Source organism: Microplitis mediator, chromosome 7 (genome assembly GCF_029852145.1).
Source record: "Microplitis mediator isolate UGA2020A chromosome 7, iyMicMedi2.1, whole genome shotgun sequence".
Taxonomy (NCBI): Eukaryota; Metazoa; Arthropoda; class Insecta; order Hymenoptera; family Braconidae; genus Microplitis; species Microplitis mediator.
Genome location: NC_079975.1, coordinates 13,486,653 through 13,513,800, shown reverse-complemented (window position 1 = coordinate 13,513,800; position 27,148 = coordinate 13,486,653). Strand labels below are relative to the sequence as shown.

Below are 27,148 nucleotides of genomic sequence, written 5' to 3'. Positions count from 1 at the left end.
ATCAAGATATACCTCAGAATTTGATAAAATTTGTGTTGTAGGAAGTCTGTAGGTTTATCGTTATGAATAAATCATTTTTTCTCATTTTCAATTTCATTAAATTTCAGTGATTTATAAAAAATATTTTTTTTATGAGTGTGAATGTAGCAGACATCAGACAAATTTAAAACTATAAATAAATATAGTAAATAATTAACAAAATAAAATTTTTAAAAAATGCGCATTTAAATAATTTAAAAATTAATAAGTGCATTTTTTTAAATTTTATTTTATTAATTATTTACTCTATTTATTTATAATTTTAAATTTGACTGATGTTTGCTACATTCACACTCATTTTTTTTACGTGTTATTAGTCGAGTTGCACATTTTATGTTCTTTGCATAAACTACGCAATATTTAATATCTGCATAATTTATAAAAGATGGTAAAAAATATGTTACTAATATAAGTAACTGTTGTATAAAGTTATCAACAAAAAAATACATATATACGTATATATTTTCTGTTGACAATAACGGTACACACAATATGCATCATTGGATATTTGTTTTTATTTTAAAAAACAAGCATTGTTAATAATTGTTAATGAATGTTGCTAATACTTCATGTAGCATTGATATAATATGCATAAATTATTTAATGAAAATGACCTTTAAAATAAGATAAACAACAAAAGTGATTGGTAGTAAATATATTCAGACAACTCGTAGTTTCGATAGAAACGTAGGAAAATGGAAGAATTAAAAAAAAAAGTTATATACATATATATAGTGGTTTAATGATTTTCATTTTCAAATATGGGTTGGGAATGATAATTATACGAAATTAAAACGATTTAACTAGAGAAAAAAGGAATAGCAAAAGAGCGTGGGTGGTATGGGATATTTTTTATTTGGCGCAGACGTTTTTTTCCTCTCCCTTTTTTTAGTCGCGTTTCTCCGATCTAATCCCCACTATTACCGTGTCCGACGTCTCATCGTTTTCTTTCTTAGTATATTTTTTTATGCTCTTGCCCCATTCTGAGATTGCTGAGACTGACAATATTCTACTTTAGTTTTTGGTTTACTAGCGCGCATAAATAAATATTTAAATGTTAAATAAAAAGGACTCACCTGGCTCTGCAATAACTTGTAAAGATCCCAAAACGAGAGCCACCGTAAATCCAATGAAATACCCGCAGGTTAACAAGCAATATCGTTCACACGCCATATTCAAAAACTTGGGGCCGATAAACTGCCGCTTCTTCGCGACTTTATGTCCCTCGACCCCTTAAAATGATCTTGTTCTTGTTTTGCTTTTCACTGTCTTTAGAAGCTTGACGTCCTTCGACTCACTTCGATGAGGTCACTTTTGGCGCCTATAAACAATCCCCAGGTTTATCAGCACTTTTTTTACACAAAAATTTTTTTTATTCTATTTGATTCAATCAAATATGTATGATTATATATTTAAAAATATTAAACATACATGTCGAACTATAGTAAAGTTTAACTTTAATAAATAAATAACTGGAATAAATATTTAATTATTATTACTGATTACAATTATATATCAAACCGGTACCACAAATATTCAATTTAAACTCTATTCTAAGATAACAACTTTTAATGACTGACCTAAGAGTATAGGATACTCTTTGTGACTGACTTCACTCTCTGTAAGTTGATGGGTTTTGCATTTTTTAGAGTTGGGGGACTGAAAGTTTTCATTTTCTTCAGTATCTAGATTATTCGAACCACGTAGATATCTAGATAAAAGGTAAGGTTGATAAAATGAAGTGACGCGCCATCTAGATTGGGTTGGCTTCACGTGCCTGCTAGGTATGTTAGGGATCTATTTTAATACTTAATTCAAATTATACAAAATCATTTAAAGTTATAAACTTACCAATCAGAGTAACAAATTTAATGTAATTTTATTTATTTTTTTAAAGTTTATTTTGAATTTTCTATCCCAGCTCTGCAGTAAGTTTTCATGGCCTCTTAGGTTATTAGTGTGTAATAAAACCATGAGAACTTTACATAGGTTAAAAAAATGAATAATGAAATATTTTTTACTGCAATACAAGGCAGTTAGTGTTGATGTCTTCAGCAAGTCTGCATCATCAGTCTTGGACAAGTCTGTGATAAGACACTTCCGTAAGATACGTCAAGTAAATCTGTAGTAATATTTACAGGAGAACAAGAGATACTTGCTCAAGATGCATCAACTCAGACTTGCTGCAGCATTGCTTAAGATATCTGGACATGGCTATGCCCTTTGTTACTTCCCGAGCTGTCTATTCAGCACTGACATAGTAAATTCAGTAGTGCTCACTTAATGTTCGATGTAATTTTATCGAGTGATAATATTATCAATTTGTAGCACTTTAGATTTAAATAAGGGCCACTGAATTTGCTATAGGTACTATGTTTGAGCTTGGAGTGACTCGGAGATAAAGAAACCTGATAACTTAAGCAATTCTGCAACAACTCTGACCTAATATTGTTATATAGTACATATATTGGTTAAAGATTTCTGCAGACTGTTTCTACAGATTTCCATAAATCTTTGAGAAGAATCTTAAGCAAGAATTGATGAAGTCTTTGGCAAGTATACTTATGAAATTCATCTTGCTCAAGTCTTGTTTAAATCTTCCGTAAGAAACTTGCTGAAGGGCTTTCCTCGAGTAAATTGCTGAAGGCAATGCTACTAGGGTAATTACCGTGCTATGATTTTTTGTGATATGCCTGATGCACTAAATAGTTAATTACAAAAATCATTTAATTCCTGCATCAGGTATATTTTAAGATTACGTAAGCATGAACACCTACCTGAATATCGTAGGCAGCTAGGATGGTTATCATTATCAATAAAAAAATATAAGGCTTTATTTAATTGCAACACATATTTATAAAGTAATATATAATTGTGATTCAGGCTTATGGGGAAATAAGTTATGTTTATGAAGTGATAACTACAATATCAGAATTGATCAATCATAAGGACTGATTTATTATTGATACTTGTTTGTCACAGATTATTATAAAAAATCTTTTATCGTTATTGATATTTATTTGTGTAACTCACTGCCAGAAGAGATAACATCGGCAAAAAGTCCAAGTATTTTTAAAACGAGATGTTTTAAATATCTTATATGTCGAGAGAAAAATGACTGATTAGCAGCTTACATTTGATTACCAATTTATATATTTTAATTCTTCTATTCTTATAGGTATTTCAAAATAACCATTGGATGTATGTATCAATTAAGGTTCAAGCATTTGCATTTTTGGTAGTTTTGAAAGGGTCTTCCCCAGAACCAAAATGCAATAAACAAATAAAAATAAATTATCTTTATAACAATATTTTACCGCTCAAGCAAAGAATATTGAGTGCATTTTACTCATTTGAATTTTTTCATTGCTATTAAATAATCAAACTAAGGCTTCTTTGGCGCGTAGTAGTTATGCGGCTATTAAATAATGTTTTTTTTTAATTTTAGGATGATGATAATTTTTTATGAATCTACTTAATATTTAAAAATAAACATTTTTTAAATAAAAAAATATGTAATAATACGATTAGAACATTCAATTATTTAACATATCTTATTTGAAAAAAGTTAACTGACAGTAATTCTATGTAAACAATAAAATTAAATACAAAATTATTATTCAAAAGCTTTTTTTTTTATCATTCTTTGAAAAGCTATTAGTATGGAAGATAGAGCCGCATTACGAATTTTTATAAGCTCATTTCGTTCTTTAATCATTTCATGTCTTTTAAGATCTCGTAAAAGTTTTTCTTGACAATCTCGAACATATAATGCATATTTTCGATGTCTTTGTCTCATTACAAGTAACATTTCTCCGTCAGTACCAACTGGAATTATACCAAACTGTTTTATATGACTAATTACTTCAGCCCATACTTGACCTTGTACAAATCTAAAGAATTTATCCACAATACAAAATGTTATGGAATCTTCAATTGGTAAGTCATATAAAAAAATTTTATAATGCTCGCGCAATTGTTCACAAATTTCCGAATCAACAAGTAATATTTTTCTTATACTGTAGACTTTTGGTCTTATAGAACCAAATATTGCGGCAATTGCAGGACTAAAATCACCATGATTTTTTATAAGAATATTTTTTTTATATTGATCTATTCCCATCAAAGGTAATTCAAGGTCTATAAAGTATAAAAAAATTATAATAAACTATCAGTTTTACTAAATTTTTACTTTATAAAACAAAAAAAAACTTGCCCGCTATACAACCGTCTGGAGTTCGTTTTACTCCTATTCGATTTTCTTCGTCTCTCCATACTCTTGCTAACAAAGAGATCAAAGTCTTTGTCTTATCAGCACCTCTCCATGTACAAATATACGGAATACAAAGTGAGCTGAAGCACAAGTCTGTTAAAAGACCCAGGTAAACATTTTGTATAAGATAATTTGATTGATCTATTAAATCTAAAATCAAGTTCGGTCCACCCATTTCTACAAGTTTATTTATCATCACTGAAGACTGAATTATACATTCCCAAAGACAAGACCCTATGCCGATGAGTAATCTGTTGATTAAATAAATAATTATTTTCAAAATCAAAATTTTATTTTTTTTCGGCAGATACCTCTCGTTTGAAATAAAATCCTTCTTTTCTTGATTTTGACAACGTTTTAATAAGTTTACAAATATTTCAATTAATTTATTTCCATAAATTGAAATTACATCAAAATCACTCGTTATTATCATATCAATTGTAATAATAATAAATGTTAATATTTTTTGGTAATGAATTGTTAATCGATCGAAATTAATAATTATTTCTATATATTCTTCAAAGTATAAAATAAAATAACTTTAGGCTATAAATTTTTGCACAATAATAGTATATTGTGCAAAGTATTATATTGTAGTATATTATGTGACAAAGGTAGGAAAAAGACGATTTCAATCCAGGATGAAGTTGGCTGCCCGAGCCGTAGACGAGGGCTGACATCACCCGCAGTTTGAGATCGTGTTTCATTCGGTACCACACAATATATTTTTCATGATGACCCGCATTGAAACTTGAAGATTCAATGTCAACAGCCAGTCAGAAACAAGTTAATTGAGGACCAATGGTGTGATCAACTATTAACGTAAGCGTAAATTGTTATTTGCAATTTATAATTAAGAAGAAACTATAAATACTATTTATTATCAATACTAATTTTTATAAAACTTAATAACGAAGTCCAAACTGCCATTACGCAAATAAAACTAATGGCCTGAAATTACTATTAAACAAATGGCAAGTATCAGAGTTGAAATTATGAATGCTTTCTGCCAGCGGATAGAAACGTTATTTGTTTCTTCCCAAGAGACGAAACACACATATTTCTGCCCGCTGATGAAAGGCATTTGCAATTTACGAATTTGCTAATATTTATTCGCGGTGGTAGTCTGAAATTAGCTTGTTTTGACTGGCTGTCGAGACACTAAACTTTCAAGTTTCGATGCTGGTATCATGAAAAACAGTTTAATTACTTAAAAATGTAGGGATAGCTTCTACTTCTCGTAATTGGATTAATAAACTTAAACATTCAAAAGTAACTATTGGACAGAAAGTTTTAACAATTTCTAATGTCATTTCAATATTTATTGGTTCTGTCATACTTTGATTTAGTAGTTGAAAAAGCTTCATTGGACCATTATATTTGATAAAATCATCTGGAATTTTGGGCACTAGAAATGTTAATGTCCGTAATGCATTCGGTAACAAATTCAAATAATTTGATGAACTCGTTGTCCTGTTTATGTTATTATCAAGAAATCGAAGAATCTTTTCGATCACACAGCTCTCGGTCATGACCTATCAAAAAATTCATAATCTTAAAATAATTAAACGTATAATTTTATGAATTTACGTGATATTTACCAATAATAGACTATTGAAGTAAGAAAATTGACAGACAATAGAAAATAATATTTTCTTAAAAAAAACATCTTCATTGTTTTTAAGTTCTTTTGTTATTAAAATTTTAATAATATCTTCAGCAAGATCAAAATTAACGATAGGTAATGAAGGTAAAGCTACAAGTCCCATGAAAATAATTGTAGCTAAATTGTTGCGAATAGTTAAAATTTTACAATTTGTTCCGGAGTAAACAGTTACTTGTTCAAATATATCCCTCAAAGATCTAGCATGAATTATATTACTCTAATAATGAATAAATATGTTATTTTGAATGATTGTATAGTTTAAACCTCATTGCAGCCGGAGAAGGAGCTGGTAGTTTTTTTAAAGCTTCTGGTAATGTTTGTGGAGGAAAAATCGATTCCATTAATAAGAATAGAATATTTATTACTATAATATTTTCATTGACTTTTACACTATTTTTTTCTAATTTTACACTTGTATCAAGTGATGATTTATCATTCATTCTTACCAGAAGATAATTCAAAATACCCGCTTTTAACATTTTATGACCTACAAATAACAGAAAAAAAAGTAACTTGTATCATAAGTGGAAATATAAAAAATAAAGTTTGGAAAATCTAAAAGTGCACGCCTCAAACGCGTTTGATTTCATTGTTACAATAGTTTATTTAATTAATTTACTAGAACAGTTATAGATTTTTTTTTTTTCCACATCGAAGGATTTTTTCTTTCACAGTAAGGATCCAGCATAGATTATTCCTATATAGGTTATTGTGTGAACTTCCATAGGAATCCAACCCGTGTAAAAATCCACATGGAAACCTAGTTTAGATTCCTGTGTTGACTTATACATGGTTGACCATGTATATTAAATTTTGAGATAGAAATCCAGATACCCAGGTTTCTATATACATTTATAACATGGGAATCCAGATATTCTAGTTCCTATATGTATTTTTTGTATAAGAATCCAGGTACCCACAGTTTCTTACATTAATTCCTATATAAATCCGTACTTTCCTATGTTGGTCCCCATGGAACCTCATATAAATCCATAGTTTTTTATATGGATTTTCATGGATTCTCATATAATCTGCATAAATTTTTTTATATGATACACTACACGCAGTACATTAAACGAACATTACGTTGATACCGCACGTCAATTAGATAAACATAGCTGGTAATAGTAGATGTGAGAAAAAAGAGAACACAAATAAAATAGGATTTACTACTGTGGAGTTGTAGATTTTTAATTTTTATTATAAAAAATTAGATAATGAATTTCGATAAGGTTCTTCCTATTAACAAAATCAAGGTATTAAAAAAAGAATCGTGTTAATTGATGGTGTTGTTCAAAAGTTATTGTGTTTACGAAGTTTCATACAAGGTCATTGACGTAATAGGTTTTTTAGACTGAAGTATTTATTCTAAAATGAATTAATCGATGAATTCATGTAAAACTAAGACAGAATTAAAGTTTAAGAAATTGTCTACACGATGGTATATGATTTATCTTATTTCTACGTACTGATGAGAGTGTAACAGAGATTTAAAGTAAGTGAATTAGCCGAAAATTTTGTAGCGGATATGGGGAAGGCTAACACGACGCGTTATGAGGTAAGCAATAAGATTTTCAAATAGGCTTACAACAAATATGAGATATTGATAGAATGATCTGCGCAGTGTCTAAAACATTTCTATATATTCCCGGTGAACTTATTTCTATCAGCTTGACAAAAATTATTGAAACTTGTGATTTTTCAATAGATCGATGATAAACATCCAATTTTACCATGAAAACATCAAAAGATGTTGGTCTAACTAACAATTTATTGAAAGTTTTAAGAATATTTATAATTTGGTCTTCGTGTGGTAGTAAAATAGTTAGATATCCTAATACTGTAAAATAAAAGTCTAATATTTCAGAGTATGATATATTATCTGAAGATTTTTCAAGTAACAGTGGATAAGAGGAGAGTTTTATCATATTATTTAAGTGTATTTTATATCCTGGTATATCATTTGCTTTCCATGCTAAGAATTGTAAGAGCTCTGTAACAGCTGGAAGATATTTCAATTTCTAGTTATTAAGAAATGTTTTAAGAAAAATTAAAATTTATTCGTATAATATAAAACATATTTCATGTCAAACTGGTTTACTTAAAGCTTGGACATTTTTTATTTAGCTCAAATTTTAATATCCATTAGTATCTATCAATTAGTCTCCTTGGTTTTTGTTTTGTTTTTAATTTATTCTCTGTCAAACCGTTTACAAGACATGAATATAACTGGTTAAAAAATAAAGAAATTTCAAGGCTGGACTGTACTCAACAAATTCTCTAATATTAGATTTCTATTAATTTATCAGCATCAGACATTTTGTTCCTAGAATTTTTTTTATTTTTAAAATTAAATTTTTTCTTTGACGGTAAGAGTGTTGTAGATCTATGTTTCAATAAAAATGATCGAAAATGTTGTACATATTTCAAATTTTGAGCCCATAATTGCACAGAAGGAAATCTTTTTTCACATGAATTAAAAATTAATAACCCTAGTTTTATTAATATCTAGTTGAACATTTTAATCAATTTACAAGAAAAAAATTAATTATGATGTGCACTCATAAGTTGATAATAAGAAAAAGTGAAGGTTGAAGAAATTATTAAACTCATTATTAAACGTAGGGCAAGAAACCAGTACCCGATTAGGGAATTAGTACCCGATCACTCATGTATTTGTGTATCTATATTTACTAAATTTTACATACTAAATATATCTATACAAATACATAAAGTGATTGGGTACTAGTTCCCTGATCGGGTACTAGGTCTTTTATCTTATATTTGTTATTATGAAATTTCTGTTTAAATTCGATAACCCCTATAAAAAAAATCTACGTGGGAACATTGTTTAGATTTCTGCATAGGTTCCCACATGGCGTTTTCGGACAGATTCCCATATGATTTCCTATAAGAATCTAGCATAGATTCCTATATATATTCTTACGTGGAGTTCCATGAGAATCCACACCATAAAAAAATCCGAATGGGATATAGTATAAACCTAGTTTAGATTCCTATGTGAATTTATAGATGGTTTACTATGTGTGTTAAATTTTTACATAAAAATCCAGATACCCAGGTTTCTATATGGATTTGTAATATGGGAATCCAGATATCCACAGTTTCTGATGTGGAATCCTCATGTGAGAATCCACGTATCTATACTTTCTTACATGGCTTCCTATATAAATCCGTTCTTTCTTATGTTGGTCCCCATGAATCATCATATAAATCTATAGTTTTCTATACGGATTTTTATGGATTCTCATATAATTCTGCATGGATTTTTTTGATAGAGGAGTTTTAAACATTTCGGTCATCAATTGTAAACAGTTTTTTTTTATTTCATAAAGTAATTTTCAGAATGAAAATTTTAAATTAACTAAGTATCCATATCGACTAATTTCTTACAAGGTTATAAGACAATTAAAAAAATGAAAATTATAAAATTTATGTCTCACAAAAGGTTTGATAAAAAAAATTTTGAAAATTCAAAGAAGTTTTTTTTGATAAACACTCAAAGATATCAAAATTTTAAGCAAATTGTTAACATATATATGGGGCATTCCACGCCAAATCGACCACTTTTGACCCCGACCCCTTTCGATTTGGCTGAAAATTTTTTTTCCTTTTATACCCGATTAAAATCATTTTTCAGAAAATTTTCAAATTTTTTTACCCAACCCAAAAAAAGTTATGAGTTTTTCAAAAATAAGGCTTTTATTTTATCAAATAGCTATAACTTCTTCAAGAATTGACTAATCGGGACGTTTTTTTTTTCAAAATTTTTGTCATTGAATGTACTTTAAAAAAAAAAATACAAAAAAATTTTATGATGATAAACTCTATGAAATTTTCAGTTTTTTTGAAAAAAACCGTGATTTTCTTAAAGTACGTCATGTTTTATTTTTTTTTTTATTTTCTCAAAAAAAACTTCATTTAATGCTGCAATTTTTCCCGCCAATCCTAGAGTGGGCCGACTATTCCTTCTATTTTTTTTTATCAATTGAAAAAAAAATTTTTGCCCAGTTGGGCTTATTTTGCTAAACATCAGTCTGGAAATTTTTGAGGATTTATAGATGACATCCGGCTTTGAAGAATTGAGACGAAAAAATTCATTGATAGTGGTAATCCTCCAAAATAAGCCCAACTGGGCAAAAATTCTTTTTTCAATTGATAAAAAAAAATAGAAGGAATAGTCGGCCCACTCTAGGATTGGCGGGAAAAATTGCAGCATTAAATGAAGTTTTTTTTGAGAAAATAAAAAAAAAAATAAAACATGACGTACTTTAAGAAAATCACGGTTTTTTTCAAAAAAACTGAAAATTTCATAGAGTTTATCATCATAAAATTTTTTTGTATTTTTTTTTTTAAAGTACATTCAATGACAAAAATTTTGAAAAAAAAAACGTCCCGATTAGTCAATTCTTGAAGAAGTTATAGCTATTTGATAAAATAAAAGCCTTATTTTTGAAAAACTCATAACTTTTTTTGGGTTGGGTAAAAAAATTTGAAAATTTTCTGAAAAATGATTTTAATCGGGTATAAAAGGAAAAAAAATTTTCAGCCAAATCGAAAGGGATCGGGGTCAAAAGTGGTCGATTTGGCGTGGAATGCCCCATATATATATATATATATATATATACCCTGATTAAAAATATTCATTGAAAAGGATTGAAAATTATTTCAATTCTTTTCAATCCCACGGAGGTTTTGGAAAGTATTGAATGGAATTGAAATTTCGATCATTTGAATACTTTCTAATTCTTAAAATGGAATTCAAAAGTATTGAAAAGAATCCAATCTTTCATCATTTCAATACCTTCCAATATGGAATTATTTTGGTATTGAGAAGGATTCAGAAAGATTCAAAAATTTCAATTCATTTGAATTCTTTTCAATCCCATACGTGACTCTAAAATTCGAAACTTTTTTAGTATTGAAAAGTATTCAAAAAGATTAAAAATATTAATTCATTTGAATCTTTTCCAATTCCTCGGAAGTTTCGAAATTCTTATATTATTTTGGGATTGAAAAGTATTAATTTTATGTCCAAATGAAAACCTTTGGGTATAGAAAGTATTCAAAAGGATTCAATTTTCATCTTTTTCAATACTTCTCCATGAATATTTTTAATCAGGGTAATGTAAGTTAGTTTGTTATGGAATGCCTCATATGTAAAACGTATATAGTGATTAAATTAATGGTAAAATTGATTAATAAATAGATAATATTAAGGATACATATCCACGATGTTTCATATCCCGTAGAAAACTATTAAGCAATCGATCAATCCAAATCATATTTTCTCGAGTTATTGGATCAGAAATTAGTTCATGTAATCTGTTAATTTTGTAGGTTATATTCTTCTTGTTTATAGATTCATCAGTAAATGTTTTTGAAGATGCTAAGATATTGCATGATTTATTAATTTTATGATCTAGCGTTTTTGAAGAAGTATTGGTTGAAATAGTTATTTTATTTTCCATATCGTAGTGATAGTAAAATAATTTTGCAACGTGTCGATAATAGTTTCTAATTTAAAATAATGTGTCAATGCAAAAGTAAGAATCTGTATCAACTTCTATACATAAATATTTGACATTATGTGAAGATATCGTTGACTTAGATGTATTAGTATTGTGAAATAACCACAAAAACTGAGTTAAAAAAAGACAATGACGAATACTTGGAGTTTTCCATAAGAAAGACGTTAAAATTTTAAATAATAACAAAACAGCCCTGGTTAAGAAATATTATTTAATCCTAAGTGTATATCTATATACTAATCAATTTGAATTGTTTTGAATCATTTCAAATAAGTTTTATTAACCGGGGATTCGACTTCTCTACAGTTCTGTACCCAAAACTTTTCATTATTCTTTCGTTGTGTAGAATTTATATTTTTATAGTACGAATTCTTATTTTTTTATGTTCGTATATTTAAAAATCATAATGTCTTCAAAAAGAATGAACAGATTGAGATAATTCTTGTGACATTTTTGAGGACTCGTTAAGGAAAAGAAAAAATGTTTCCAATGTATTACAACTTTTTGGGCGTTATTGAAAAAAAAAAATAAAAAATAAAAAAACAGTTGTTCTCAGTAGATTAAAAACATATTTTGACTACTTTTAAAATACTTACTTATTAAAATTGTTATATAAGTTCAGTTGTTGAAAATAATAAAAAAATTCCAATTGCTAAATAATGCTAGATCAAATGTTTATCAAGTAAGTCTTTTGGATTTTTATATTTCTAATTACTCTTAGATTTGTCAATTAGAATACAGTGAATACCTGTTTTGCGACCACCACACATTTTCGCTTTTACAATAATCGCAACTTACGAATCAAAATAGAATCACGGGAACTCAAAATTTTATATTATACAACTGTAATTGAATAAACTAATAACTTGAAACTTGACCATAAATAATGAAAGATCATCATAAATTAATCTTACTTGATAATGGCAACCCTACAAATTATAAAAATGATGTTTTTATATCAAATATTTAAAATATTTCGTATAAAAAAACATAAGATTTAAATTATAAATACATTTTTTTTTAATTTGTTTATATTTAATTTTAATTATGAAAGTAGAAGAGTTTAGGTATTTCCAGTTACAAAAATTATTAAAAATGTTATTATTTATCTGTTATTATTTAAATCAGGAAAATTACTTTAGCTGTTAAAACATTCTTAATACTAACGTCGACCTCGACCTCGTCCACGTCCTCCACGGCCACCACGAGCTCCACGACCACCTCGACCACGACCTCGAGTCGCACCTCTCGCAGCTTCCTTCTTCTTTGCTTTAGCTTTTGGAGTGTCATCAATGAGTAAGGTTTCTAATGGCAATGAATCCGGCAAGATATAATACCTAATATTGTTACCCCTCAAACTTAGCGTATCTAACTGCACCGGATCTCGATTTTTAATTGTCATTTTAACCGTTTTTAAATGGGTATTCATCGCTACATCAACACCTATAATTACATATTTCAATTAGTGTTATGTAAATAAGTAATAATTATTTATAAATAACAAATTTCATCGATTACTTTGTATATCTGGATAATTTTTGTCCGGCTTGTTCTAATTAGTTTGATTATCGTTATTTTAAGAATTAAATTTTAATTTTTTAAATATTTTATTCCAATGTAACGTAGGATGACAAAAATTCCTTCAATATTTATCTTTTTTTTTTTTTTTTTAAATTAATAAAAACACCGGACATCAACGATCGATATACAAGTACGGTGATTTTATAGTAGAAATACGGAGTAAGATAAGGGTTAAGTTGAATATACGTACCAGTAATTGTACCATGAACTTGCGTCCCATTTTTCAATTCAATTGTCACAGTCTCATGACTGAGTTTCATTAAAAATCTAAAATAAAAAAATTAAATAAATAAAATTAATCGTTAAATATTAAAACAAATTTTAAATGAGGTTATGATCGAGCAACATCCTCCTGCAATATCTTTATTGTAAAAAATTTAAAAAGTTATATTTATTGTAAATAAGATTTTTAATTAAACAAAAAAAATTTAATGATCAATACCTTACTAGCTTCATTATAGTTTTATTTAATATCTTTTATATTAAATCCACCGGCAAAAATAATTATGCCATTTGTAAGTAAACTGAAGTAAACATAAAACGTGATAAATCGTCAATGGTATTGAATTTGAAGTTTGAGTCGCCACGGTCACATGCTATCTAGCGTCACAGCCTTCATGAAAACTCCTGAAAGACTTTAAAAATTTGAAAAATTATTTTTTTTTTCATATAAATGTTATTTTTAAAATTAAGTTAAATTAAAAAAAAACTCCACTTTTTAAAAACGAAAAATATAAATCCTGGTATATTCACAACTGATATTCATATTTGAGCTTTTATTAAACAAATTGAAATACGTTTTATGAAACAAACATCAAAAGTTCATAGTTAATAAATGCAAAACAATTTTAAATTATGAAAATTATATTTTCTACATCTGATATTAATTAATTGATATTAAAAAGATTTAGAACTAGGTACGTGTTCAAAAATGCCGTAAGGTAAGTAAAAATTATCCAAAAAAGCGAAATGACAAAATCTAGAAAAAAAAAACATACTTGGAAAGAGATAAATAATACTTTCTTTATTTTTGCAACCCACCCAAGAAAGTAAGCGAGTGTGAATATTGCAGACATCAGAGAAATTTAAAATTATAAATAAATAGAGCAAACAATTAAAACAATAATATTTATAAAAAATGCACAGTAATTTCAAAATTTTTTAAAGTTTTATTTTATCAATTATTTACTTTATTTATTAACAGTTTCAAATTTGTCTGATGTCTGTTACATTCACACTCATGGAAAGTAAAACCTATTTTTTATAATTCAAAAGCGAATATAAAAATTAGGGTGCTTTAATAACACTTGATTCTTTTTGACTATTTTACTCACACAAAAACATATTTCTACACTCTTTTCACTGCACAAATTTCACTACAGACTCGGATTAGGCGCCAAAAAAAGTTCGACGCAAATACTCTTGCTTCCGACGACATTATTATTTGTGTACATGCTTAATTATAGTTGGTTGTAAATTCGATTAAATCAATATGCATATATAGGTATACCCCAATCATAACTAAACTATATGTAAGTACGGCCCATAAACTACAACTACACAAATGTGTATAGTTAGTAGTCAAAGCAAGCAAGAACATAAAATAAAAAATCGTGTATAACTACAAGTACGTACATAACTTAAAATTTTTACACTAAACGACCAAAAATTATCGTTTAGATTCATATCCATTTATAAGAGCTTAATAAAAAAGTAAAGCATAAACCGGTGGTTTAAATTTTCCAATCCTACCATGGATTCTCTTGCAAATTATTGCAGTGATGGGGAAAATAGCAACGATTCAGGCGACGCTCACGTAAGTAAACTTGTTTTATACCTTACAATAAAAACCATTCCTTAGTAAATTGAATTTTTAAAAACGATAAATAGTAAACACACATTATTTTCTATAAAATAATTTAAAAGTTGTTTTTATTTTATTTTATTTTAAAATTGAATTTTTTTTTTGTCGTTATTAATTATTAATTTTAAAAATTAGTATTATTATGAGTATCATTAATTGATAGCATGTTAGTCGATTATGCTATTCTATAAATAAATCTGAGTATGTATATATATATACATATTTCTAATTTTTTTGATAGTCTTTTTAAATTTAATGATACGATTACATATATAAAAATAATTTCAGCCATCAAATGAAAAAAAGTGTCGTATCCGTGAAAGAAAAGCCAGTGACGTCAACTACGATCCAGTTCAAATGGATATGAGTGAGGTATAAAAAAATGCATGTTTTAAAATTATTTACGTACTTAGTGATAAGCTATTGGATTATAGAATTTTAGAATATTTAAAGATATCGCGTAGGTGATGAACAGAGTTTTGTGTTTTAAATCATACGAGGTTATGTTTGAAGGCTTTTTTTATCAGTCGGTGTATTTTTTTTTTTTTTTTATATATTCCATTGATGATTTTAATTAAAATTATTTAGTCATCCCAATGAAAAAATGAGATTTTTATTTTTCAAGTTAATCTTAGATTCTTATACTTCAATCACTATCTTCAATCTCCTTCTGTTTCTGGGACTACAATATTGTAAAAAAAAAAAAAAAAAAAAAAAAAAAAAAAAAAACATGACCTCGTGATTATCAATATCAATTGTTGATAAATTTAGTTAGAGTAATAGTTTGAAAAATATATATTAAGTAAGTGGGAATGGTACCATTTCGTGAAAGAATATTAACACGTAGCTCTGTTGACAATACATGATACAATATCTCCGCACCTCGGCAAGGTCAATGCTGTACAAGAGTCTATCAAGTCTACCCCCAAGTCTCATAACGAAGACATAGGTGAGTAGTGGAAACCCGCTCAAAGGTAAAGAAAAAAAAAAAAAAGTGTGAAAGATCGATAGGAATTTAAAAAAATTAACTTATTTATTGGGGAAAGCTTAAATATCTTTGTTAGTCTTGTATAACTGAAATGATATTTGAAAGTACAACTTAATGTTAGCTTAAAAAAATTATTTTCAAAATAAAGATTAACAAATGTAAACGTGTTTCTTCATATAAAGCCAGTGATAAATAATCTTCGACTTGGTTTTGGGTTATTTTATTTTATAAGTATTTTACTTTTATTTTATTTATTAAAAAGTATTTAAATAACTTATTTTATTTTTCATTTAGGAGAGTAACAACAATAACTCTTTTGATGATTCGGATAACGATGAAAGAACTTCCAGTCCACCGATATTGAATCACCAGGCATCGAGTGCTGTAAAATCAGATTCAACACGCTCTCGTCCCTCTCCCTCAGACCAGAGGTATGCTGGTTTGTTTACAATAAAAATCGTTAATTAGCATCAGTACATCGTGCCATTTTTGGGCACTGAAATTATAAAAATTTTATCAGTTATATTTTAAAATTTAGAAAAAATGATTAACAAATATACTTTCAAAGATTTTCTTACAAGTTTGACTATAATATTATAAATAATATATGGCGATATAAGAAAATTTTTCAAGGTCATCAGAATTATTTATCAATATTATAATTTTAATAATTAAAGCATAATTTTTGTTTAAGAAACGCTAACTTGATCAAAAATCATGATACATAATTCAAACAAACCGAATAAAAAAATTTTTTTCATTTTATCGGGGGACTGAATCATACTAAAAAAAAATATTTAAAATAAAAATGTTGAAATTTAATTAAACTTACAATTTATAGAAACTTAAAAAATCGATTCGATTATTTATATTTAATAATTTAAACTTTATTATTGACATTAAAATCATCATAAAACTCATACTAATTGTCGTATATTAACGAATCAATTACGAAGCCTATAGAAACGAATAACCTATTTAATATTTATCCTCCTTATTTGAGTAATGTAGAGACGATAATTTACAATTAAATATATTTCAACTGTTATGGAGAATACTAAAGTTTCACACATTGTATAAGTTATGATTTCCATCACACAAACAATAATAACAATGATTAGTCTTCCGAGGACAAAATAACCGAAACATCAATAATGTAACAAAATAATCATGGAGAAAATAACAGATAGAAAAATATAAATGAAGAGAAATCGGAAAAATATAAATTATACACGGTAAAAAATAATGTGTTAAAATCAGCACAATCTGTGTGGTAGAAACGGTGTAGACAATATTTGTGTTATTTTTAAACACAGACTATTCGTGTTGAATTTAAACACTAAATTTACTTTAATTAAACTAATTTAATGAAAATTCGTTGGTATTACATATTTCTCTGGTTATTGTGGTATAGATTATTTTGTCTGCTTTTATTCTGTTACAAGGTTATTGTTATTTCGATTATTGTGTCTCCTTCATTTAGTTTTTGGTTATTTTTTCACGGAATTCAATAATTAGTATCGAGATTAATAGATCCATTTTTAATTTCTCCAAGTAGACGAAATGTATATGAATTGCAATCTAGAGTAATTATTGAATTAAAATTTTAAACAATTAAAAACACGACTCACATCTTAATTGTCATGATTGCTTGCAAATAATTAGTAGTCATTCCATGAGTCGATTAATAATATGAATCTGTGTGGTATACCCCTGCAGAACGTAATCATTTTACAGGCGTGCAGACCATGATAGTTCAAAATCAAATTGGCAAGGAGATCTCAAACGGTCTGATAAAAATTATCGAATACGAAATTCGGAAGAAAAATGTCACCGATCATCAAATGACAGAAAACATCGCGATTACGATTATAAAGATTCTAAAAAATCTCGAGACGATGATAGAAGACATCGTGATGAAGATCGTCGAGATCGTAGAGATAGAAATTCATCTAGCCGACATTCTTCGGGAAGAGAAGACAGACAAGATGAGCAAAACAGGCGGTCAAAATATAGAGATCGAGATCAAAGGCATTCTAGAAGTGATAGAACAAAAGACCGTTATCGAGATGACCGTTCCTCATATCAAAAAGACAAAGATCGTGCAAGGTCTCGATCGAGATCGAAAGAACGTTCATCATTACCTTCTCGTTCATTGAATTATCGTGAAGAAAAAGGAAGAAGTAAATTAGCACAGTTAGAAAAACTTGGTATTGAATTGAAAACTCCAGAATGTACAGCAAATAATCCAACTGTCCATAGTGAACAAAGTTTTTATAATCCACTGACAACTGCAACTCAGGGGAAATATGCCGAGCAAATTCAAAAACGTAAACTTTTGTGGGCAAATAAGGTAAGAATTATTTTTTAATTATTTTAACTTTTTAAAATAGAGGATTATATTATATTAATAACAAATTTAAATCAATAGTCAAAACAAGAAGAAGGTAAAAGTACGCCTGCAGTCAGTTCAAATACATGGATAGGAACGACATTTACTCATGATCAAGATGGAAAACTTTCAGCTAAATTTAAACGATTGATGGGTATTAAAAATGAAGTACTTACTGCACCAACGGCAGGACAAAAACCTGAAATTTTAAAGAAACAAGAAGAAATGTTTAATAATATGGAACAACAGTACGAAGTTGCTCGCGCAACAACACATACTCAACGTGGTGTTGGTCTCGGTTATGCTAGCAGTGGTTATCAATTTCCTAGATAGTTTGTTTGATTTTTTTTTTCTTTTTTTTTTTTTTTTTTTTGTTTACAAACAAAGTGATGAAACAGACTTATTTTCAATAAATGAAGAATAGTAAAAATGAATTTAAAAAAATTATGATTCTAGTTAATCTGCGAGTTTATTATTATGAAAATATGATGCATCTATAAATTATTCGATAAATGTATAAGATTGTCAATACTCTAAATAGTATAAGAGTATTTTGAAATTTACTAAAGTATTATAATAAAATGGAGATTTATCTCATGAATGTTTGTACAATTACTTTATTTATTTAAGTTTTTATCGATTACGTATTAAACAGGTAGAAAAAGTTTCAATTGATAGTGGAGTATTTTACAAAAAAAAATTTCTAGAAGTTATTTTTGTCTTTTAAACTTTATGGTTTAGCAACTTTATAGTTTTAGATAACTTCTAGATAACTTTTTGAAAGATACTCTATTTGAGTTTTTGTTGAACTATTTACAAAAATAATTTCAATGACGTTTATTTCTATTGAGTGAACAAAGTTAATATTTAATACAATAATAAATTTACGATTAATTTTTTCGAAGTTATGCTATGTAATATATAAGAAAAACAAAAATCACGAATTTTCGAATAAATACAAAAAATAATATTTTTCAACGTCTATTATTTTACCGATAAATTTTTGTGATTAAAAAGTAATAACAAAAAATGCAAATATATGATAAGATTAATAGTGAAGCAAATATTTTAATGGAATTTTTCGTTGTTTATTAATTTTTATCATAACATTTAATTAAATACATTGTGAAAAATCGGAAGTGAATCCGAACATGAATATGAATTTTATTTAAATCCGAATTAACTCTGTCACTCGGAGTTTCGGGGTTTAAAAAAAAATCACTCTGCATGCGGAGTGAATAGGGATTTTTTTCGAGCGAGGTGATTTCGGAGTGACGCGGATTTCGTTTCAATCCATTCACCCTGGTCTGGAGTTTTAACACTTAAATTTATATTTAATAGAGACAACTTTTTCATGAGAAATATAATTGATTCGTGTATGAATTAAACATAATATATTATGTTTTTATTGCACACCTCAAGCACAAAAGCGCTGAGGGTGCTTTATTGACGGTTCTTCCTCGTTGACAATTTATAAAATGCTTTAGCAACTCACTAAATTATTATTTTATTTGATGCGTAGTAAAGACATTATATTATTTAATAGTTATAGGGGCATAGTTTTTATGGGAATAATTTATATTTCGGTACGATATAAAATGTTATTTCTTGTTAGGGTTGATATAAGTCATATCACAGTTTGTAACTCAGTGAAATTATATTATTTATGGAAAATGAAGTTTATTTTTTTAACTTTATAAGCGTAAATGTTTTAATTATCAGCTGCTTATAATTTTTTTAAATAATTTCGCGTAAATATATGTAATAAGAGCTTGTAATTATTTCGGTACTCAATATAAATGTCTACATTAAAAAAACCAAATTTCATTATGTATAAATAATTTACTCCGCGAGTTTTTACTCCGATTTCATTCTGCGGAGTTTTTTCATAATTAATATTTTTTCGAACTTCTCTTCGGGGTGAAATTCATTCCTAGAAGATTAAATAAATGAAAAATCATCCATCCCGCAAAAACTTTGCATTCACTTTGCGTTCACTCTGAAAATTTTTTGGAGTGCGAAATTCCACTCCATTTTCAATTTATTAAATCTAAATTACTTATCTTATAAATATTAACTATGGGCGTGTTCAGAAATATACTCTGGAGGTGAAAAATTACCTATCTAGGTGTGATTAGTACCTTTGTAATGTTATATCGCACCTCTGGTTCGACCAGTGGATATTTCTGAACGCAGGAGTTGAATATTTTCTCTTCCAGAGTGTGTTTCTGAACAAGCCCTATATTTTATTTAAAATGAAATTCTTTTGTTTTTTCATCTTCATTTAATTAATAACTTGATTTTCTTAAATTTATTTATATAAAAATTATAATTTAATTTAAGCCATTTAGATAATTAATTTCGTCCAACAATATTATTGCACATTAATTAAACAATCGGTCAAGAATCATAATTGTTTTAAAATATTATCATACCGAAAGTAGCATATATTCGAAAAATTTTTTATATTTATAAACAAATTACATATTTTTTAAAGATACGCACAAAATTATAAAAAATCGTTCGTATGAATTTTATCAAATATTTTTTTATAAATACTATAAATTTCTTTATTTAAGTATAAAAAGATTTTCAATTTGACGATGCTCTTTCACTATCATTAAATGTTAGTTCAAATAATTAAATATTTTACTACTAAATTTGTTTATAATTTGCCGCTCTAAATTTTCGTTATTAAAATGAACCAGCAGAGTGCGCAAAATAAGTTTTTTTATAAAGCTTATGATTGGTCAACAAAAAATAACTATTTTCAATATGGCTGAATATTTTTGAATTTAAGCGTGCTAACGTACTTGGTGAATCCGGTGACCGGTGAAAAGAGAAAGAGCAGGGTATAGACAGCTGCAACTCTGTGATAGCTTGTGATCGTAATATTTTACTATATAACAATAAAAAATATAATCATTTTTAATTATTTATAAAATTTGCGGCCTTTTTAGGCCTTTTTGAAAAATAATAATGGACAATTATATGAAAATTGAAAAAATTGGTGAAGGTGAGACTTATTTATATAAATAATAATAAACTTTGGCGTTCCACGCTATGTCATTTTTATACCATAAATTTTGACCTTGTGGTGTTTTACACCTGATTTTTTACTCAACCAAATTTATTTTATTTCTATAAAATGGCTTGCAGTGATGCCTTTTTTTTTTTAAATTTAATCCATTAATTAAAAATAAATAACGTCGACATTTTGGCTGATCGAGGTTGGATTTTAATCAATCAAATACATTTCACCTGTCTCATAATTTAATTTATCTATCTTTTCTTTTTTTTTTTTTTTTTCAAACAATTATAGTTATATATGACGTAACGTTTAAAAAATTTTTTGTTTATTTACTAGAGCACTATAAATATTTATCAATTTTTTTATTGCTATTGTAAAATATTTTAAAGCTTAACTAATTGTCTAAAGCATTTTAAATATCACAATAAAATTATTACAATCAATATCAGAATTTTGAACATTGCGATTTGAAGGTTAATTCAAAAATATATTTTTAAAAAAATTTCATTTTTTTGACAATTCATTTATCTCGCATTTTTATTAAACTGAAAAATATAATAATAATTCCTAACAAATAAATAAATATTTATGATTATTTTTCTATAGGTACTTATGGTGTAGTATACAAAGGTAAGCATAAGAAAACCGGCGAGATAGTAGCAATGAAAAAAATTCGTTTGGAGAGTGATGATGAAGGAATTCCATCAACAGCAATCAGAGAAATTTCGTTGTTAAAAGAATTAAAGCATCCTAATATCGTTGGTTTACTTGATGTACTTATGGAAGAATCAAGACTTTATCTCATCTTTGAATATCTTACCATGGATTTAAAAAAATATATGGATACTTTAGGAAGTGGAAAACTTATGGAGCCTACTATGGTTAAATCCTATCTCCATCAGGTAAAAGATAAAACATTATTATTATAATTATCAGTTTTAAAATAATTACTTAATTAAATTCTTTTTTTTTATAGATTACAACAGCAATATTATTCTGTCACACTCGTCGAGTTTTACATCGTGATTTAAAACCACAAAATTTACTCATCGATAATAAAGGAGGAATCAAAGTTGCTGATTTTGGATTGGGAAGAGCTTTTGGAATACCAGTACGCGTTTATACTCATGAAGTCGTCACTCTATGGTATAGAGCACCAGAAATTCTTCTTGGAACTACTAGATATACATGTGCCATTGACGTTTGGAGTATCGGTTGTATATTTGCTGAAATGGCTACTAAAAAACCACTGTTTCAAGGTGACAGTGAAATAGATCAACTTTTTAGAATTTTCCGGTAAGAATACATTTTTTTTTTAAATTACTCGAATGATTGACCAACACTATTATATCGCTTTAATAATTATATGAGGTATGTTTTAGTTAGTATTCATGCTGAAGGTAAAAAGTAAAACAAAATAATTGTATAAAAATTGAGTCAACATTTTTTAAATTGTAAAAAAAAATAACTTGGAAAGAAATTTTATTTTTTTTGACAGAATAGTTTAAAATTTAGGAACTCTTTTCTCACAATGTTTGTACAATGGGTAATCCATTCGAAGTATTTAAAGATGACAATGTATTTTTTTTCTAATAATAGTTGATGAAAAATCGTTATTCAATTATAAAAAAATATTGTTCATGATACCAGCGTCGAAACTAGAAATTTCAGTGTCAAAGAACAGGGTGGCCACAAAGAAATGGTATCAGAATTCCCTGATATTTCCCGATTTTCCAGTGAAATTTTTCGCATTTTTCCCTGATTCAGAAATTTTATTTGTATCATTAAGATATTCAAAGTTTTGATTATATTTTCATTGTTAATAATTAAATCTGATGATAACTGATGCAATTAACCAAAAAAAAGTCAATAAAATAAATTGATATGGCCTACTTTTGATTATTCGATGTTACAAATATGTAAGTTAAAATATTTAATAAGCAATTTTATGATTAAATTAAATTCAAAATACACTAGTCACAAAAATAAAGAGATTAAAAAAAAATCCAAATTTTTAAGGAATTTTTAACCGGTTGTAACTCGAAGGGAAATGGTCGTACAACAAAAACAAAAAAAGCAAATTGTAGCTCCAAGTGTTGAGTTTTCAGATCTGGTGAAAATTTTTAATTATCCATAGTTTCGGAGTAATAAAAAAATTAATCATAACTATCGAAAAAAATTTATTGAAGCCCATAGACTGTTTTTAAGACGACCAAATATTTTGAAAATTTTATTTTCGATGGTTTTCCTAGGATTACTCCGGAACCGTTTACTATAAAAAATTTCAAGATCAGATCTGAAAACTAGACACTTTAAGCTACAATTTACCTTTTTTGTTTTTGTTGTACGACCATTTCCCTTCGAGTTACAACCTTTTAAAAATTTGGAATATTTTTAACACCTCTTAATTTTTATGACTAGTTATTGAAAATTAAAAAAATGTTGAACTGTCGCAATCGAATTCTCGGATACTCTTCGAAATTTTCCCTGACATGACCATGATATTTCCGGCTTGCATTAAATTCCCTAATAACTCCCGATATTTCCGGTTTCGGGCCACCCTGAAGAAACATAGTATATTACTGACGAAGGAAGGAAAGTAGCACATTCCAACCCGCGTGTATAATGCCACCCGAGCCAAAAGCATACAAAAAATGTTCTTTTATCGCTTTATGCTGGAATAAATTCTGAACCAAATAACAATCGATTTTGTAAGATCGCAATTAAATCTATACGGTTCTTTTTACAAATTTAAAAAAATAAAAATGTAATTTTACACAAGAATTTTCTCAGTTGAAGTCGTGCCGTTGATGAATTGAAAATATTTTTAAGAAATTACCACTCAATTATTAACCAAATGGTATTGTAAAATAAATTTGGAATTTAATTTTTGTATTAGAGTAAAAAATACGATACATAGATTTCTTTTTAAAATTTCCTAAGAAATTAAATTTTTAAATTTATTGAAGCAAGCTATATACACCATTCCATTCCGGGTATGAACAGATGACAATTTTTTTTTAACAATACCGTAATTAATCAAATTATTCTTAATTAAAAACATAATATCATATTTTTTCAGTGTTTTGAAAACACCAACTGAAGAAAATTGGCCTGGAGTCACTCAACTTTCTGATTACAAAGCAACTTTTCCAAATTGGACGACAAACAATTTGGCTAACCACGTGAAAACCCTTGATGAACAGGGTCTAGATTTACTTGAAGCAATGCTAATTTATAATCCAGAGCGTAGAATTTCAGCACGTTCTATATTAACACATCCTTATTTCAATGATTTAGACTCGAAAAAATCGTGTGTATAATTTAGAACATAGTTATAAGTTTTTAAATTTAACATTTATATATATATATTTATATATATATATTTTTTTTTCTTTAATACATTAATTTAATATATTAAGGTATTTAAAATATTTCACATCATTTATTTCTAAGTTCTTTAATAATTCATTTAATCCTTAAGTAATAATAATTGAACAGTTCACTTCATAAAAATATATATATTAATTATTTATCTTTTCGACCAAACTATTTAACATTAACGCTTTTTTTTTATTTTTTAATTGTTTATCATTTGAAATATCTGATTATTTTCTCACATTAAAAGTAATTCGTTGATATTACACTTATTTTTATGGATAAATTATTTTTTTCAATCGTCAATCACAGTTTATATCAGCTCCGTATAAAATATATCTTGAATATGTAATTTATTCGTTTGAACTCCGTCTTATTGTTCATATAAGTATAAATAATAAATAAATAAATTATATTCTCATATTAATTAAGCATAAAATTATGCATACTAACAAAGCTTTTATTCATTTTTTTTAAGTAATTATCATTTGATTAATATTCAATGTGAACATACATTCATTTAATTACTGTTGTAAATATTTACATAAAGATAACAAAACTGCATTCGTCTTATCAACATAGTATTTTTTCTTCGGGCAATCATTTATAATTACATTCATTATTTTATATTTAATATTTGGTTAGTTATAAATTATTCACTGACATCGTTTTAAATCTACATCGTATATTTATGTAATCATCTGGAAAATAGATTATTTTATAACAGAATTAAAGAATAATGATATAGTAATAAAATTAATTTTTGCTGGTCAATATTACTATTATTCTTATTATTATTTATTCATTTGGCCATAAGACCCCTTGCAGTCATCCAAAATACATAATATTACGTGATAGTATCCATAGTAGTTACATAATAGTTACAATAAATATAAGTAGATACAAGCAATCATTCGATTTAAGAAATAATCATAGCATGATTTTCGAAATTCAATAAATGTCGGCTGTTGCGTGCAAGCACTAGGTAAATCAATTCATATTTTAACTGCACTAATTAAGAACGATTTTTCGTATTTTGTGCTGTGGCAACTTGGTAGCATCAGATAATCTAGACGGACATCACCTCTGCGAAGACAAGGCATCAACATACAGAAATTTTTTGAAAATAGTCGCTTCTGATTTAAATATAATATTTTGTAAACTGAACAACAAATGAAAAATTCCCGCCTAAATTTTATTAGAGTTGGCGATAGTAGATTATATGCCGAAACATGCTTATATTTCGATATTTAAAAAATATAACGTATACAAGCATTGAGTTTTTTTCAGCTTTAGTTGTCGATCAACAATTATATCGAATCGGAGGAGCTCTTCAATAAAATAAATCCCAAAATAAAGATTAATATATAAAATTATCAATTTTAAAATATAAGACGACCTTTCTTATAAATATAAAAAGATAAAATTTTATAAAATACGTGGAAAAACTGATGTTGACATGGGTTTTCTTTGAAATTATTTGTTATTCTCTAGTTATCTTATTTTATAATGACGATAAGTCATCACGGAAATTTCAATTTATTTTAAATCTGTAGATTCTTAATTTTTTCTTTTTATATCTATTATTTGTAATTAATCATAAAATTAAATACTTATGTAATTATTAATTAAATGTTTAATTTCATTAATATAAAAAATTATAACATTTAAAGAACTTAATTTATAGCTCATATAATCGACTACTCGTAATAAGCTTCTTCCTCTCAATCGACAGTTACTGAGTCCAAACAACTTCCCCCGCTTAAACACTAAGGAGTTTCGTACCAGATAGCCCGTTATAAGCGTCCCCTAAAATGGTCTAAATTGTGAACTAATAATACAAAAAAATAGACAAATTAATGATGAAAATTTACTATCTATGTTTCGAGGAAAATAATTGAATCAACATTAAGTAAAATATTATTTACTGTTCATAATTGTAATCATGAAATACATTCAAAGTTTCTGTTACAATCGGAAAGTCTGACTCACTATTAACTTCATCAATTAAATTATTATTAATACTGTAATGAATACCGTTATCATTATAATTTTTTGCATTACAATTATTATCAGTGTAAAAAGATTAAGTATTTATTTTAGCACTATAAGCACTTGAAAAATCGGGATAGTGGCATGTGTAAAAAAAACGTAAATTTGACGTTTAAAATCTTATTTTAAATAACGAAGCTTGTAACGGGTAGTCGAGAACAAAACTGAACATACGATAGTGGGGAAGCAGAAATTCCAAGAAAAATTTCCCCTACGTCTCCGAGACCAGACTTTTGACGGGTTGTCGACTGAATATTTATATTGTGGTCCAGGGATACTGAGAAATCTTAAGACGCACCTGATAAAATTACACTGATTCATCATTCGTAAGT

The 27,148-nt window shown here is 27.2% G+C and overlaps 5 protein-coding genes across 8 annotated transcripts in view; 2 read left to right on the top strand and 3 right to left on the bottom strand.

Annotated features, from left to right (window-relative positions):
* The window catches only part of LOC130671081 (plexin domain-containing protein 2), a 30,415-nt gene extending 28,707 nt beyond the window's left edge, over positions 1-1,708 (bottom strand). The window contains exons 1-2 of one of the 4 annotated variants that reach the window (XM_057474774.1): positions 1,620-1,708; positions 1,116-1,360 (exon numbers count right to left, since the gene is read on the bottom strand). In XM_057474774.1, coding sequence (XP_057330757.1) covers positions 1,116-1,212 — 97 coding nt within the window. In that variant the 5' untranslated portion in view covers positions 1,213-1,360; positions 1,620-1,708. Of the gene's footprint in view, positions 1-1,115 lie in introns of all 4 variants that reach the window. The other 3 variants (XM_057474773.1, XM_057474775.1, XM_057474772.1) reach the window with 3 other exon arrangements.
* A 1,227-nt stretch (positions 1,709-2,935) lies between these two features.
* On the bottom strand, positions 2,936-12,389 carry LOC130671190 (cilia- and flagella-associated protein 69-like). Its single transcript, XM_057474921.1, has 8 exons — positions 11,225-12,389; positions 7,567-7,999; positions 6,243-6,465; positions 5,914-6,175; positions 5,523-5,847; positions 4,624-4,828; positions 4,268-4,563; positions 2,936-4,179 (listed from the first exon to the last, which is right to left on the bottom strand). The coding sequence occupies exons 1-8, from the start codon at positions 11,468-11,470 to the stop codon at positions 3,656-3,658; spliced, it is 2,514 nt and encodes an 837-aa protein (XP_057330904.1). The 5' UTR covers positions 11,471-12,389; the 3' UTR covers positions 2,936-3,655.
* Positions 12,390-12,526: 137 nt separating this feature from the next.
* Positions 12,527-13,710, bottom strand: LOC130671189 (probable small nuclear ribonucleoprotein Sm D1). Its single transcript, XM_057474920.1, has 3 exons — positions 13,554-13,710; positions 13,302-13,378; positions 12,527-12,973 (listed from the first exon to the last, which is right to left on the bottom strand). Exons 1-3 carry the CDS (start codon positions 13,565-13,567, stop codon positions 12,693-12,695), a joined length of 372 nt encoding a protein of 123 aa, XP_057330903.1. The 5' UTR covers positions 13,568-13,710; the 3' UTR covers positions 12,527-12,692.
* Positions 13,711-14,669: 959 nt separating this feature from the next.
* LOC130671188 (arginine/serine-rich coiled-coil protein 2) lies at positions 14,670-18,728 on the top strand. Its single transcript, XM_057474919.1, has 5 exons — positions 14,670-14,927; positions 15,264-15,347; positions 16,258-16,394; positions 17,701-18,316; positions 18,395-18,728. Exons 1-5 carry the CDS (start codon positions 14,865-14,867, stop codon positions 18,686-18,688), a joined length of 1,194 nt encoding a protein of 397 aa, XP_057330902.1. The 5' UTR covers positions 14,670-14,864; the 3' UTR covers positions 18,689-18,728.
* A 2,425-nt stretch (positions 18,729-21,153) lies between these two features.
* On the top strand, positions 21,154-24,957 carry LOC130670909 (cyclin-dependent kinase 1). Its single transcript, XM_057474535.1, has 4 exons — positions 21,154-21,371; positions 21,993-22,288; positions 22,363-22,682; positions 24,469-24,957. The coding sequence occupies exons 1-4, from the start codon at positions 21,335-21,337 to the stop codon at positions 24,707-24,709; spliced, it is 894 nt and encodes a 297-aa protein (XP_057330518.1). The 5' UTR covers positions 21,154-21,334; the 3' UTR covers positions 24,710-24,957.
* The last annotated feature ends 2,191 nt before the right edge of the window (positions 24,958-27,148 follow it).